At 44.3% G+C, this 16,090-nt stretch overlaps 2 protein-coding genes across 8 annotated transcripts in view; one reads left to right on the forward strand and one right to left on the reverse strand.

Moving 5' to 3' along the window:
- The window catches only part of MTOR (mechanistic target of rapamycin kinase), a 149,312-nt gene that overhangs the window by 58,484 nt on the left and 74,738 nt on the right, over positions 1-16,090 (forward strand). For all 6 annotated transcript variants that reach the window (XR_013407950.1, XM_077974288.1, XM_015111100.3 and 3 more), the window contains 2 exons: positions 4,450-4,612; positions 4,750-4,895. Coding sequence is in view for 5 of the 6 variants with exons in the window: in XM_077974288.1 (XP_077830414.1) it covers positions 4,450-4,612; positions 4,750-4,895 (309 nt within the window). In the remaining variant the exon portion in view is untranslated. The remainder of the gene's footprint in view (positions 1-4,449; positions 4,613-4,749; positions 4,896-16,090) is intronic.
- Positions 8,181-15,072, reverse strand: ANGPTL7 (angiopoietin like 7). Of its 2 annotated transcripts, none has more exons than XM_001103825.5 (5): positions 14,256-15,072; positions 11,844-11,944; positions 10,417-10,611; positions 9,529-9,727; positions 8,181-9,335 (listed from the first exon to the last, which is right to left on the reverse strand). In XM_001103825.5, the coding sequence occupies exons 1-5, from the start codon at positions 14,623-14,625 to the stop codon at positions 9,166-9,168; spliced, it is 1,035 nt and encodes a 344-aa protein (XP_001103825.1). In that variant the 5' UTR covers positions 14,626-15,072; the 3' UTR covers positions 8,181-9,165. The 2 variants fall into 2 exon arrangements, with proteins under 2 accessions (XP_001103825.1, XP_077830483.1); XM_077974357.1 differs by having other exon boundaries at positions 10,417-10,530; positions 14,256-14,948.

A 16,090-nucleotide genomic window follows, 5' to 3' on the forward strand; every position in this document is an offset into this window, starting at 1 on the left:
GGGACAGCTTGCCTCCGCTCCACATGGTGTCAGTGGAGATGGTTTGACTGGGGCAGGATGGAGGATCCGCATTCAAGGCTGGCTTGTGTGTCTGGCAAAGTGCAGGTGACTCTCGACTAGGGACGCAGCTCTGGCTGGGGCCCTTGGTTCCTCTCCATGGGATCACTCCATGGGTTGCTTGGGCCATCTCACAGAAGGTGACTGGCTTCAGGAGTGAGTGTCCCAAGAGAATGAGGTAGTGGAAGAGCATGGTGTTTTTATGACCTAAGTCATAAAGAAGCTTGGAAGTCATGAAGAGTCACTTTTACCTGACTCTGTTGCTCAAGGCAGCCACAAAGGTGCACTCAGACTCAAGGGAAGAAGACATGGACACCCACCTCTTGATAGAGGAGAAGTAATATTCTCACAGAGTGTATGGGACAGGAGCCACTGTTGCAGACGTCTTTGGAAAATAGAATTTGCCAGAATTTTTTTTTTCTTTTTTTGAGACAGTCTTGTTCTATTGCTCAGGCTAGAGTGCAGTGGCATAATTGTGGCTCACTGCAACCTCTGCCTCCTGGTTCAAGCAATTGTCCTGCCTCAGCCTCCCAAGTAGCTGGGATTACAGGCATATAGCACCACACCTAGCTAAGTTTTGTATTTTTAGTAGAGACAGTGTTTCGCCATGTTGGCCAGGCTGGTCTTGAACTCCTGGCCTCAGGTGATCTGCTCACCTTGGCCTCTCAAAGTGCTGGGATTACAGGTGTGAGTCACTTGGCTAAAATTTTTTTTATTGATACATAATAGATGTACGTATATTTTCAAAGTACATGTGATATTTCGATACATTCATATAATGTGTAATAAGCAAATCAGGATAATTGGGATATTCATCACTTTAGACATTTATCTTTTTTTATTGTTGTTTGGTTGGTTTTTTTGTTTTCATGTTTGTTTTTGTTTTTGAGATGGAGTCTTGCTCTATCACTCAGGCTGCAGTGCAGTGGCATGATTGTGGCTCACTGCAACCTCTGCCTCCCGGGTTCAAGCAGTTCTCCTGCTTCAGCCTCCCAAGTAGCTGGGACTACAGGCACCCGCCACCATGCCTGGCTAATTTTTGTAATTTTAGTAGAGATGGGGTTTCACCATGTTGGCCAGGCTGGTCTTGAACTCCTGACCTCAAGTGATCCACCCGCCTTGGCCTCCTGGAGTGCTGGGATTATAGGAGTGAACCAGTGTGCCCTGCCTGGTTTTTCGTTTTTGTTTTTGAAACGGGGTCTCTGCTGCCCGGGCTGGAGTACAGTGGCACAGTCTCGGCTCACTGCAGCCTCAACCTCCTGGGCTCAAAGTGATCCTCCACGTCAGCCTCCTGAGGAGCTGGGATTGCAGACACGCACCAGGCCCAGCTAATTTTATTTTTTGTAGAGACGAGATCTCACTGTGTTGCCCAGGCTGATCTCAAACTCCTGAACTCGAGCAGTCGTCCTGCCTCAGCCTCCCAAAGTGCTGTGATTTATAGGCATGAGTCATCACCATATTTTTTTTTAATTTTTAAAATTTTTTATAGATTTTGGGGTACAAGTGCAGATTTGTCACATGGATATGTTGCATAGTGGTGAAGTCTTTTAGTAGGACCATCACCTGAATAATAGTGTACATCGTACCCATCAGGTAATTTCTCATCCCTCAATCCTGCCAAAAAATATATTGTTTTAAATAGTAAATATTTTTTTTTATTTTTATTTTTTTTGAGATGGAGTGTTGCTCTGTTGCCCAGGCTGGAGTGCAGTGGCGCGATCTCGGCTCGCCTCAACCTCTGCGTCTTGGGTTCAAGCCATTCTCCTGCCTCAGTCTCCCAAGTAGCTGGGATTACAGGTGTGTGCCACCACACCCGGCCAAATTTTTGTACTTTTAGTAGAGTCAGGGTTTCACCATGTTAGCCAGGATGGTCTCGATCTCCTGACCTTGTGATCCGCCCACCTCAGCCTCCCAAAGTGCTGCGATTACAGGCATGAGCCACTGTGCCCGGCCTAAATAGTAAATCTTAAACAGCCATTTAAAATTTGGTTTACAGTCTGCGCATAGTGGCTCCTGCCTGTAATCTCAGCACTCTGGGAGGCTGAGACAGGAGAATCACTTGAGGCCAAGAGTTCAAGACCTGCCTGGGCAACCTAGTGAGACTCTATCTCTACAAAAATAAAAAATTAGCCAAGCGAGGTGGCATGCACCTGTAATCCTAGCTACTCAGGAGGCTGAGATGGGAGGATTGGGGGGATTGCTTGAGCCCAGGAGTTTGGAGGCTGCAGAGAGCCACAGTCATGCCATTGCTTTCCAGCCTGGATGGCAGAGCAAGACTGCATCTCAAAAAAAATTTTTTTTTGGTTTATAAAACTTTTAATGCATGTGAAAGGTTTATGATATAATGTAAGTAAATAAAATGGAATGCAAAGTTGAAAATTAAAATAAATGTGAATAGGATAAAGATTAGAAAGTAATATAGCGACGGTTATCTCTAGGGAAGGCTTAAGGAGTGATTATTTTCTTTTTTATTCTCTTCCTTATTTTTTAGATTTTTCTGCATTGGACATTAATTATTTATAATGAGGCATAAAATGGTGATTTAATTAATAAGCAGCCCTTCGCATTGGCAAGAAGCAGAAAGCAAGGCGTTTCACTTCATTTTTGTCAGCACAGCTGGTTTGCTGTTATGATGTATATTTAGCAGTAGTGATGGCCCCTGAGACTGTTGGTTTGATGCCATGATTTTCTTCCTCTAATTTCTTTCAAGTATTTTTTAATGCTTTAAAATAGTTTCTAGGACTTCCCTGTTTCCGTAGTGTGGAGATATCATATGCTTAGCCAATGTTTTTATTATTCCTCTTTTCACCCAGGTCACCTCTGAGCACAGTGTTATCCACAAGAGGCTTGTGATACCCACATGTTTTATCCCCTTAGTCCCAAGTACGTTCATTCAGGATCCAGTGTGGCCTCTGACCTAGATCAGGAAAACTTTTTTTATGTCTTTAGAGATGAAGGTCTTGCTTATTTCCCTGGCTGGTCTTGAACTGCTAATCTCAAGAGATCCTCCTGCCTCAGTCTCCCAAGTTGCCTGGATGACCAGCGACTAATTACCTGGACCCGAAAACTTATTTTTAAATTTATAACAGACTTTTTTTGGTCTTCATTTTATCCTTTGGATTTCAAATTTTGTTTTTTCTATCAAATTACAAAATTATACGCATTGGTCTGACTTAACCTGTTAATATGTAACAGAAAATAGGTATAGGCTGGGCGCAGTGGCTCACGCCTGTAATCCCAACACTTTGGGAGGCCCAGGTGGGTGGATCACAAGGTCAGGAGATTGAGACCATCCTGGCTAACACGGTGAAACCCTGTCTGTACTAAAAATACAAAAATATTAGCCAGGCGTGGTGGCGGGCACCTGTAGTCCCAGCTGCTGGGGAGACTGAGGCAGAAGAATGGAACCCAGGAGGCGGAGCTTGCAGTGAGCTGAGATCGCGCCACCGCACTCCAGCCTGGGCGACACAGCAAGACTCCGTCTCAAAAAAAAAAAAAAGAAAGTAGGTATAGAGGCATCAAATGCTAAATCTATCCATTGTAGGTATATCGTGTTGTTTCCCACTCCCTTCTCCACACAGTCACCAGAACAGTGGGGAGGATAGGATTGATGTAAGATGTAAGGGATGGCAAATGTGTCCATCATGTGGTACTATGGTAATGTAAGTAGTCATAGTAATCTTTGAAATGGAACCTCTGGTTCCACGTCTTTGTGAGGCCCCAACTGTTGGCTTAGAAAATCTTTTAGAACTTACAGGTTTGGATCCTATTTGCTAATGCTTCTAGTCCTGTTGTCATTTTTTATGACCATCCAACTAAGGGTTCTGATTATATTTTGAAAGCAATTGCAGATGCTGCCTTTGACATTTCTGACCTTAAGAATTTAGACATTGTCCCAGAAACATCCCAAGAATCATTTAACGATTATTGTTTTCCACATTTGTTAATGCCAACTTCTTTGTCAGAAGTCCCCATTCTATTCATTTCCCATTTCCTCTAGTGAAGAGAAATGATGCAAAAACTGCCAAGAAATATTCCTTTGGAGAAAAGTTACTTTGCTCTGCTCTTCTCCCCACCCTGCCACTTGCCCCCCAAGTCCCTGCATATCATAGTGTCTGTACCTGCAGTGTAAGATTCAGTAGACACTAGCCATATGTGGTTAATTTAATTAAAAATAAATAAAATGTAAAATTCAGTTCCTTGGCCACACTTGCCATAGTTCAAGTGCTTTAATCATCAGTGGCTACCATATTGGACATGAAAGTTCTCTTGGACAGCACTGGTCTGTATAACCAAAATCAGTGATGCCAAAAGTGAATTGATAGGTGTGACTTTGAGGCAGCAGGCAGAGGCATGGGAGGTCTCTCTATTTTCCACCTTCTGTGCCTTCAGGGATCTCTTCAATGCTGCGTTTGTGTCCTGCTGGTCTGAATTGAATGAAGATCAACAGGATGAGCTCATCAGAAGCATCGAGTTGGCCCTCACCTCACAAGACATCGCTGAAGTCACACAAACCCTCTTAAACTTGGCTGAATTCATGGAACACAGTGACAAGGTGAGACTTTTCCCCATTGTCCAGATGGAGGCTGACAGGGAACCAGCTGGTGGGAGGAGAGAAGCATCCACACAGCCTTCTCTTGTTTGTGCCCCATCTGCCATTTTCCTATGCTGTGAGGTTTTGCTCTCCTCCAGGGCCCCCTGCCACTGAGAGATGACAATGGCATTGTTCTGCTGGGTGAAAGAGCTGCCAAGTGCCGAGCATATGCCAAAGCACTACACTACAAAGAACTGGAGTTCCAGAAAGGCCCCACCCCTGCCATTCTAGAATCTCTCATCAGGTAGGCTATAAACCCTTTTTAATTGCTGCCTTCATGCAAAATGACCTCTCTTCTCCCACTACCTGGTGCCACTTCACTGGAGTCACTTGGAGACTTCTGTTCTGTGAAATCTGCCTCTGGGTCTGGCCAGCACGTTTAAATGACATGTTGCAGATGGCTCTCCCCAGGAATCTAGCCATGATTGTCATTTCTGTTGACCCTTATCACCTGGGCTCCTGTTGTTTTCCAACCTGTCCTTTCTTGTTCCAGTGAAATTAGTTGAGAAGCAATTCTGTGGCCATGGCAGCCTAGGAAGATAGGTTTTGCATCTGGGTTAGATAGTGCTATCTAGAGCTAGAATAGAATGTGCTGGTTCCTGGGCTTCAGAGGGTACCCAAGGGCACAGTGGGGTTTTATCAACTAAATCTATTGATGCCTGCGTCTTCCTCCTATGGTGTTTTGTGAATATAAAAGGCAGAGCATAATCTGAAATCTAATGGTCTTTTCTCTGATGTGGTTATGTTCGCTCCTCTGTTAAGACAGTTTTCAGTCTTCTGGGTGTGGAAAAAATAGGTTGTTTAATAAATTTTCTGCTGTTAGGAAATTACAAGCAGCACGGAACATTAGCTCCGGCTCCTAAAGCATCATTCACTTCCCCTAATGATTATCAGAGAATATCAACTCTGGGATCTCATTATCTTCATGTGAATGCTAACATGATCTTTCATCTCACTGCAGATAGTTCAGAAAAAATCATCCAGCTAATAAGTTCCTTCACTGTGGCTAATAGAGCCTGCTGTGTGTGGTGCCTACTTTGCTTGAGAGGGTGATCAAACAGCCAAGTCCTTTCCTAGCTGTGCTTTTGAGAAGATATTTAAAAGAGTTCCTTTAACACTTTAAAAAGTTAGCAAAAAGATAGAAATGGAATCCTGTTTTTGCCCAAATAAATTGGACTTGGAGAAAATGTTGATTTCTGAAATACCATGTAGGAACAATTAAAAACATTCCGTCCTCTGAGGCATGCTTCGGTTTCAAATCAGACACAGTAAATGTGAAAATCCACATTTCTTCCTTCCATCTCTGGCTTAGGTAATGTGCTCTCACATGATAACTAATAGAAAATATAGTAACTAAGTACGATCACTTTAAGGTCAGATAACTCATTTTGCATATTAATTTCCTTGCTCACCTGTTTGAGACCTATTTGAAACTTTCCTAATTCCACCCTTAATTTTTCCCCATATTTGAGACAATCATAAAAACTTAAAGTTATGCAGATTTGTAGCAGAAAGATGTAGTTAGAGGCCTGGAAAAGTGCTCTAGAAGGTTATTTAGCTTTGTAAGCAAATATAATTGAAAATAAGTCCTCAGAATTCCCTGGAGATTGATCTTGTCCTTTGTTTAAAACACTGTTCCAGGCCAGGTGGGGTAGCTCACACCTATAATCCCAGCACTTTGGGAGGCCAAGGTGGGTGGATCACTTGATGTCAGGAGTTCGAGACCAGCCTGGCTAACATGGTGAAACCCCATCTCTACTAAAAATACAAAAATTAGCTGGGCGTGGTGGTGCACATCTATAATCCCAGCTACTTGGGAGGCTGAGGCAGGAGAATTGCTTGAACCCAGGAGGTGGAGGTTGCAGTGAGCCAAGATCATGCCACTGTACTCTAGCCTGGATGACAGAGTGAGATTCTGTCTCAATAAATGAATGAATGAATGAATGAATGAATGAATGAATGAATGAATGCTGTTTCTGGGGACAGCCAGTGTGCTTGGCTCTTTGGGTGTCCTCAGCCAAGTCAACTCAGCTTGCATTTCTGCCTCCCTTCTGCTGGTCTCCTGTATCTTCCTATCACCTTTCTTTTTTTGCTTCCGTTTGCAGTTTTTACTTCTGATTTTGTAAAGCTGCTTTTCCTAAGCCCGGTTGTGGGTATACTGTCGTCTGTACTGAAGGAAGTTTTAAGAAACAACCTAAGACAAAGTTGCTATTAAGGAAGTTGCTCACAACACTACCCTGTGGAAATTCTTCCCAGGGGTCTTTTCCCATTGTTGGTTGTATGTCCCTGAGCCACTACTTTGATCTGGCCTTGGAGACATCACTTTGCAGTAAGGGATTGAATTCCTTTCCTCACAGTGGCTACTGGAGAGCTTGAAGCTAAATTCCTGGTCTACCTCCAACAAATTACAGACATCTTACCTGTTTTTACTACTACTAACTCTCTCCCAACCCCCACAGACTTTGTTTTTATTTTTGCTACTCTTATTTTCCCTTCACCAATTTGTCTGCTTTTTTAGAGTTCGTTTTAGTATACATGTTTGAGTCAACTTCCCTAAATTATTTTTGAAACAATTAGGGTAGCCTTACACAAAAACATCTTTGTGCAGCTATTTATTTATTTTTATTTTTATTTTTATTTTTTAAGATGGAGTCTCACTCTGTCGCCAGGCTGAAGTGCAGTGGCACAATCTTGGCTCACTGCAACTTCCGCCTCCTGGATTCAAGCAATTCTCCTGCCTCAGCTTCCTAAGTAGCTGAGACTACAGGTGTGTGCCAGCATGCCCAGCTAATTTTTGTATTTTTAGTAGAAAGGGGGTTTCACCGTGTAGGCCAGGATGGTCTCGCTCTCTTGACCTCGTGATCCATCCACCTTGGCCTCCCAAAGTGCTGGAATTACAGGTGTGAGCCACCGCACCCGGCCTTGTGCAGCTATTTCTTATTTTTTTGTCTTTGCTTTAAAAAACCATGTTCTGTTGACAGTATTATTCTCTTGTTACTAGTTCAATCTGTCTTGCAACCTATTGACTTTTTTACCTATCTGCTACAGGGCAAATTAAATCCCAGATGTAATCCCAAACCAGGGCTAACACTGAGATAGTATAAACTACTCCCATCTCCTTAAAGCTCACACATCAGTAAATATATTTGCTTTCTTGGGGACAGAGTATTGAGTGGTTATTTGATTATTAGAAAACACACACACACGACTTTTACTTGGTTAGCCCCGAGCATTAGGGTAAGGTCTGCTGGCCTGCTTTTATTTCTCTATCCTAAGTAGAATAGAGGGTCTGATAAGGCTGGATGCCTTCATTGCCCAGCCCCTGATGTGTAATCCCCTTTATGGAAAATTGTCCTGGTTGCTGCTGCCCTTTTGTCCCTCACCTGTTCCCTTTTGGCTTCTGCTCCCCACTTGGTTGCCCTGAACACCAAAACAAACCCCAGGCCTCTGTCACTGCTCACCCTCTGATTTAAATTTAACTTTTTATCCTGTTCTAAGTGGTAATGGTAAGAATTTAAAAAGAAAATACTGAAGTTTTGAAAGTGTTTATTGTAGAAGGAAAAGAAACGTTAAATGTTTAAAACAAAACCACAATATTTTATTTTTACAAAGCAAGATGCTTATATACAGCATTCATTATTAACTATAACACCATCTACCTTCAGTTTTCAGCCATTTCCTATAGACAAAATTTAAAAGGAAGCCCCTTGAGCTTGTTTCTTACAAAGTAAATAAAAATAGGTATACCTGTATTAACTATGAATATTTTAAGGCAGTTTTGTGCCAGCATTCATGAGAGACTGTGTCCACCTCCTGCCGGTGCTTCATACCTTTCAGTGCTGTACCTGACCAAGGTGAGCACGGGCAGTGCTCAGTCTGATTGCCAGACCCAGTGCCCTGGAGTTTCCTCCTCGCAAGTCCAGCCTGGGTCAGTTCACCTACAGCCGAACAATTTTTGTGTTTTAAAAATAATATGTAGACTCAAGATAATTTCACTGGATTTAAAAATAGAAATACCCATCTCCCACCTGCCTCCTTCACTCCTTTCTCTAACACTCAAAGGCCTCTTCTTTGAGAATCAAAATAATATGGTTCTTTTTAGCAAAGGGATTTGTGTTTTGGCCCTCATGTAGCCTAAGCCTTAAAGAAAATAGATAAAGTGATCTCAAAGTTATTTTCTTTCACAGACAAATCATATGGAAAACACAGACAAATCATATGGAAAAGACAAGCTACTGCTATGTCAGGGATCTTGGGCAGAGAGACCCCACTGAGTCTACCCCCTTGAGAAGGCTGTGGCAGGACCCAGTGGGTTTAAATGGTTCATCCTGTTTACTGTAACATCCTTGGTACATATGATTTTATTGTGTTCCTTGGAGACTTATTCTTTCTTTGGAGAGTATAGGCTGTTTCTCAACCCTACCCTTTCTAATACTCTCTTCCTGTCCTCATCTGCCCTCATCTAATCTCCAGGTGTCTCAGTGTCTGCATCTGTGCTCCACAGCAGCCTCCTTTTAAGGCTTAAAGTCTTCCGGGCGGATTTTCATCTCCACCCGTTTCAGGGAGTAGGTAGATCCATGCCAGCCGTACCAGGTGATGCCATCCAAGTGCTTGTTGTGCTCGCCCAGGCGGTAGTACACTCCATTGAGATTGGAGTCTGTGCAGCAGTTGTACCAGTAGCCACCTGACATGAGAAACAGACCCAGTGCTAGTAAGTTGACTGTGATAGACCAGACATCAGATAAGGAGTTAGAGCCAGCATTAGAAAGAATACTAAAGCCGGAACATCAACTGTACAGTTATAATTCACTCTTTCTCCTCAAGTGGGATTATGGGCTTGCACCTGAACTTCTTGTTTCCAGTCCCCCAAGTCTCACCTTTGCGGAGCTGTGCACACTTGTCTAAGCAGTTGTCATTGTCCTTGTCCTTGGTGCTGAAGGCTGTGTTGTTATGATACTGGAGGGCGTCGTTCCCCACATTGCCAGTGTAGTTCCCCAGGAAGAGGCGATAGCTGTTGAGTTCATTGCCCAGAACAAAGTGGCTATACTCAGCGTAGCGCAGGTTGCCCTCCCAGTCCTGTCAGGAGGAGCAGAGCCTTAAAGAAAGTGCAGCAGGCTCCATTTCATGCTGTCTCTGTACCCCTTCTCTCCTGACAGCCCCGTAGCCAAACATCTTTTTATAGATGTGAATCTAATAAGACTTTATTACTTGTTTACCTCCAGTTTACTACGTTAACCTGGGAATCAGAAAAGAAGGCTCGAACTTCTTTCCTGATTCCCCATATGGCCTTGATTAGTCTCTCTATATTCCTCACTTTCCTGCCTATAAGGTGTAGCTATGTTTTTGCTGAATCCCACACAGAGCTGCTGTAAGAGAAACGTGAGGATATAGTGAGTGCTTTAAGACCTTCAGCAAGGGTCCCCAACCAGTATCAGTAAGATTTGCACCTAAAGGACCTCATGCTCAGCCAGAGCAGAGACTAGTGTTAGGTAAAGCTGACTGTTGGATTTGCTCTACTCTGGCCTGGGTCTGGCCTCTTCTTGTCCCACCTACAGCCCCACTTCTGTTGGCGGGGGTGGGGAGTTGGGAGGTGCAGAAAGGAAAAATACCTATTTATCCTCAACTCTAGTATAACTTGCAGGAAAACCATCACAATGAATATACAGATTTGTCTTGAATCAGAATAGGAATGGCACCCTCAGAGTCGTACGCAGTCATGTGTGGTGGCACTGGTCCAGTCATGGGGCCCCTGGCCTTGTGCTTACCTCCATCTCTACACGCAGCCGGGTTGGCTGTCTGGAGAGCCGGTGGATGTGTTCATTCCCCAGCCAGAAGTCCCCACGGATGCTGCCAAAGCCCTGCTTGTACTGCTTCCAGTCCTGGTAGAAGGAGACAAGGCCACTTTTTCGTCTCTGGATGATGGTCCAGCCTCCACCTGAAGTCTCCATGTCACAGAACACCTGGAGCAGAGGGGATACTCTGGTGAGGGACTTGCAGGACAGGAGGCAAGAGCAAGAGGGCAGACTTCCCAACCTATTCCTGTCCCTGCAGAGCCAGTAGATGCGTGCATTCCCGCAGTCACACTGGCTCACTCGGGCAGTGATGCTGCCCCACTGCTGGTGAGCTGGGGCGGGTGGTACACTGCTCTGGAAGAACGATCCAAATTGGGCCCAGGGGTGAGTGCACATGAAGCTTGAAGGGAAAAATCCAGATACTTTTTTTTTTTTTTTTTTTTTTTTTGAGGCAGAGTTTCACTCTTGTTGCCCAGGCTAGAGTGCAGTGGTGCAATCTTGGCTCACTGCAACCTCCACCTCCTGGGTTCCAGTGATTCTCCTGCCTCAGCCTCCCTAGTAGCTGGGACCAGAGGTTCCTGTCACCACACCCAACTAATTTTTATATTTTTAGTAGAGACGGGATTTCAGCATGTTGGCCAGGCTGGTCTCAAACTCCTGACCTCAGGTGATTGATCCACCCACCTCGCCTCCCAAAGTGCTGGGATTACAGGTGTGAGCCACCATGCCTGGCTGAAAATCCAGATACGTTTGATGCTGCCTTCATGTTTTCTTTTCTCCTCCCTCAAGGAATAGCTGTTCTAAGACATGGCAAGAGATTTAAACTAAGTTATGTGGTGGTTATAAGAATTATCTGATCTATGTTAGAAGGCTTGGTGTTTGATAATGATTTGAAGGGGCCAAACAGATGCTTGGGTTTGGAGTGCAGGGCATAAACTTAACTGTTTGCATAGCTCTCTGGTGTTTGGTATGTTTGCTTGTGTTTTGAGTTTTCGTTTCTTTCTTTCTTTTTTTTTTTCTTTAATTGAAATGGAGTCTCACTCTGTCTCCCAGACTGTAGTGCAGTGGCGTGATCTCGGCTCACTGCAACCTCTGCCTCCTGAGTTCAAGCGATCCCCCTGCGTAGCTGGGATTACAGGCGTCCGCCACCATGCCTGGCTAATTTTTTTGTATTTTTAGTAGAAACAGGGTTTCACCATGTTGGCCAGGCTGGTCTTAAACTCCTGACCTGAAGTGATCCACCCGCCTTGGCCTCCCATAGTGCTGGGATTACAAATGTCAGCCACTTTGCCTGGCCGAATTTTCCTTTCTTTAAACTGTGAATGGCCCTGTTATTGCAGTCCCCTTGAGGGGGTGAAGGACAGGTATTAGGGTGTGGCCAATGACTGTAATGACCTCACCTCCAGTTCAGGGCTGCCCAGGAAGTCATCAGGAGGAAGCTTATACACTCCAGAGATGCGGTAGTTCTTCTGGTAGAGTGAAGAGCAGTCGTAGATGGCATCTACAAGAGAACAAACCACAGGGTGAGCATTTAGACCCGGGGCTCCATCTGAGTTGAATGTTTAGAAACTGAGCCTTTATTTCTACCCTGAGATTCCCACTGGTGTTAATTACCCATCAGTGTCTGCATTTGGGAGAGGTGGATATCAGGAGATCCAGAGGGGGTGTATTTTGGCTTCACTGGTGGTGGAGCAGAGGGTTAGGGAAGCCCTTCACTTGGATAGCATTAGTGGGACGTTCCAACAGGTGGTTTCAGGTTAACTCTGAAATAAATCATTCTGCTATAGCTAGGCCATGAATTCTAGAAATGTTACAGTGTATGAGGGCCACGTAACAGATACTCCTGTCAGATAGATTCAGACTTCTTAGACAGCCGTCTCTATAACACATCGGTTGTGAGTATCTCATAGAGTCTGGTTTTGTTGCTGTTTCCTGGTTGGTTGGTTATGTTGTTGTTCAGAGGTGGTGGCTACTGCCACCTGAGACCATAATTAAGGGAGATAGAGTTTATTATATATTTTCCCCTTCCATCCAGCTAGAACCTCAAAACTCTCAGAAGAACCTTTGAGACCTTCCCCCCAGGAAGTTTTGTTAAAACAAGGAAATGAGAGCATTAGACAGGCCAATTTTTTTACTCTAGGGCTATGGAGCTGCTACTTTATGCAGGGTTTAGGCTCTGTAGTCTAAATATCAAAGAGCACTGTGGAAGAGACAGCATTTTCTGATAGGATTCAGAGAGTGCAGCCCTTAATATCCAAGAGAAGCTTCCTGCCCGCTCTGTCTCGGGGTGCTTTTCTTGGTAACCACTGCACTGGGACCTTAGAGAAGAGCACCAAGATGGCAGATGGGAGTTGTCCGAGGCGCTTAGGTTATCTTGCAAAGCACCTTGGGAAAGGGAGGCAGAGTACGTATGCCTTCCCCATCACTGTTCTTCATTTCCCCTTAGTGGTGAAAGCACCAAATTACTGCTTCCTCTAAGGGGCTACCTCCTTATAGAATATACAGGTAACCGAGCACTTGGTCATAGAGAAGAAAAATAAGGAATGATGTCCTGGGCAAGAAGAGCAAGAGGCCTGGTGGGAGAGCTACACTTGACCCCAAGAACCTCCTCGTGGGATGGCGAGAAAGCCTCCTGTTTGGATGAGCAGGAAGTGGCACAGTCAGATTCCTCTGTCTGGCCTGGTTTTCCACATGTCTGGTTTCATCCCACAGACCAAATCAGGACTCACTTGTCTGGAAAATGGCCTGAGAATACCTTTCTAATCCCAAGCTGAGGGCCAGGAAGTCCATGCTTAGAAAGTGATTAGTACATGTTGGTTCAGGTAACAATTTTCAAGCTCGGTTTCATGTTAAAACTTTTTCTTAATTTGAGCTGAGGGCAACCATTGACTTAGTCAGTAGAAGCTGATCATGTCTTTGTTCTTCATATAGTTTATAATGGGACCAATGGTTTTTATATCAGCAAGAAATGACATGTCTATCGGATATGCTCCTTATAACTAATACTTTCCTGATAATTTCAGAAAACCAAATTTTTAATCTCTAAACCATAAATTCATGATGACCTACCTGAGCTGAGTTAACCAGAAATAAAAGTTGTTTTGCAAAAGAAATATTAAATTTATCTTATTTTTGGCCTATTAAAAATCTATATTTCAGCATTGCATTTAAAAAATCCTGTATTAGGAGAAATTCATTTAAGACCATGGAAAAAAGTAGACGTGTCACAATTGAGGAACCTTAAGGAGCCATATCCTTCCTGAACACAAAAGGACTCTTCACATGGCTACGTGTCTCTACACTTAACTCTGAGCCAATGAGAAGAGTTATGTTTACAGAGAGAGGACACAAAATTCCACTAATGCTCATTCCCGGTAAATCTTGGAATACCAGAGAACTGTTTCTGGCAAAACTTTGCTTCCAGAGGAACAGCTGTTACAGTTTGGTGCTTCCTTGGAATTTCTTGAGATATAGCCTGTCAGCTATTGGTGAGGAAGTAGCAGAGCTACACCAATCAGGAAGACTTGAACCCTGCTTCTAAGACTTGCTGGGTGACTTTGGGCAAACCATGTAATGTCTCAGCACTCTTAGATGGTAGGCTGAAACATTGTGTGGATAAAAGAGACCTGTGAAGGTGTGAGGTAAACTTATATAGCATTAGCAATCAAAGGAAATACTGCATAAGCCTTTACTAAAGGGAAAGTACACCCCCAAAAGAGGCCCCAGTAGTGGTTCTGATGACCAGGATATGTAGAAGCAGTGCTGTAGGTGGTGAGGCACTCCATGCTCCCGCAGGGGACTCGTCTCCTTACCTGCGGAGGTCTGAGTGACCGTCTGTGCCGCCTGCAGCTGCATGATGTCGATTTGGTTGTTCATCTCAGAGTACTTGCTCTCGGCATCTGTGAGCCGCGACTCCATGCGCTTGCTGTTGCTCTCCAGCTCCATCACCTGCATGACCACACTGACCCAGTCCCTTTCCTGCTTCTTGTTCAGTTCACTCAGCAGGCTGCTGAGGTTGGCGACTTGGGCCTTGAGCTCCTTCACCTCCTCACAGCAGGTGGCCGCTTTGAGCTGTGCTGGTGTCTTGCGCTTAGAGGGCTTCTGCAGCCATGCTGGGTGGCTGACAAAGGCCACGATGAAAATGCAGAGCCAGGTCACAGCTGAGAGAGGCTTTTTCAGCATCTTTTGTGGGTTTGGGTGAGGAAGGCTCTTCCTCCAGGGGAGCCTGGAGATGCCCAGCTGAGGTCTGCAAAGCTGCAGGAGGCTGACTGAACCTTACGCTTTCACTCTGAGGGCCTCGCCACTTTGTTGTTTTCTCTCTTTTCCTTGCTCTTTGCTGGCCTTTCTCAAAGCTTGAGTCTCTGACAGGGGAGCTGAATGGATAGCCTATAGCTTTCCTTCCCAAGCCTGAATGCTCCACAAGTCAGCATCTTAAATATTGTTTGCTGCCTGTACCTCCACCCCCACCATGGCCGCACCGGGCTTTAGCCCCTCCCAGCTCATCTGGGAGGGTCAGGTGCCTGTTGGGTGAAGTCAGCGGCAACTTAGGCCAGAGGAGGGGAGGAGGGAGTTGGGGCGAGTCTTTCTTTCCTTGCCTGTGCAGTCTCTGGGCTGAGACAAGAGGACTGTGAATTTGTGTGTTTCTAGTTTCGCCTATTAGATTATGCCCCTGCCAGCCACTGGCTCAACTCTATCAGTAAGCAGGGCAGGGTCAGAGGAATTTCCAAATTCTGTTCAAAAGGTTATATAACCATGGTGTGAGCGTTAAGGTAGGCAAAAGAGACACTACTCACCCAGGGAGGCCTGTTAATGTAATCCATGCTGTTTATACGAGGATCTGGTATATTATGACATTGTGCTGAATATGCTTTTAACTAGGCTGATTATTCCCATCTCTGATCATCATTTAGTATTTTATAAAATCCTTACTCAACCTGGATCTAACACTCTCTCACATTTGAAATCTTCCAACTTAGAAAAGTTCTAGAAATAGAAGAATAGAGTAAATATCTTAGGAAGCCAGGAAAGGACTTTGTAGCCACAGGGTTTGGACAGTTGTCTTTTTACATGCTTTCTCCTCCAACAAAGAGAGGGCCAGTATTAGCATCTCACACTTGACATTTTGCAAGGAGGTGTCAGAAGATATGAAAACTCAGCAGTGCCAAGTGTGGTTCTGGGATTGGTCACCCATGCTTCTGTCAGGTTTTAGGCAGGACAGAACAGGCCCATCCTTGGCCCATGGCTCAAACTTGGAAAATATATTAAAATATAGAGAAAAAAAGAATCCCTATCACCTAATAAATCCATATCTACAGTCTCATTTCCCTCTTTCTATGCTGGTATGGTTTGCAATTTGAAATTATTCCTCCTCTATTTGTGTATGACTTTGTATCTAAAAAACATGAATATTGTAATTTTTCGTGTACTATATATGAAGGACACTGCTCTTTTGAAAACAAATGTGAAAAACATGGAATTTCAGCAAACATCCTTAAAATAAGCTTTTCACTGAGAATCTATACAAAGGTTCCTCTGTCCTTAAAACAGTAACTCTGTCTTTGGAACATACGATTGCCATTTCCATGTTATGGAGCCACTCAAGCAGTTACTTGTACTGTGGTAGTCAGCGTGGGTCCTTCCCATATAA

This window comes from Macaca mulatta, chromosome 1 (assembly GCF_049350105.2).
Source record: "Macaca mulatta isolate MMU2019108-1 chromosome 1, T2T-MMU8v2.0, whole genome shotgun sequence".
NCBI classification, from domain to species: Eukaryota; Metazoa; Chordata; class Mammalia; order Primates; family Cercopithecidae; genus Macaca; species Macaca mulatta.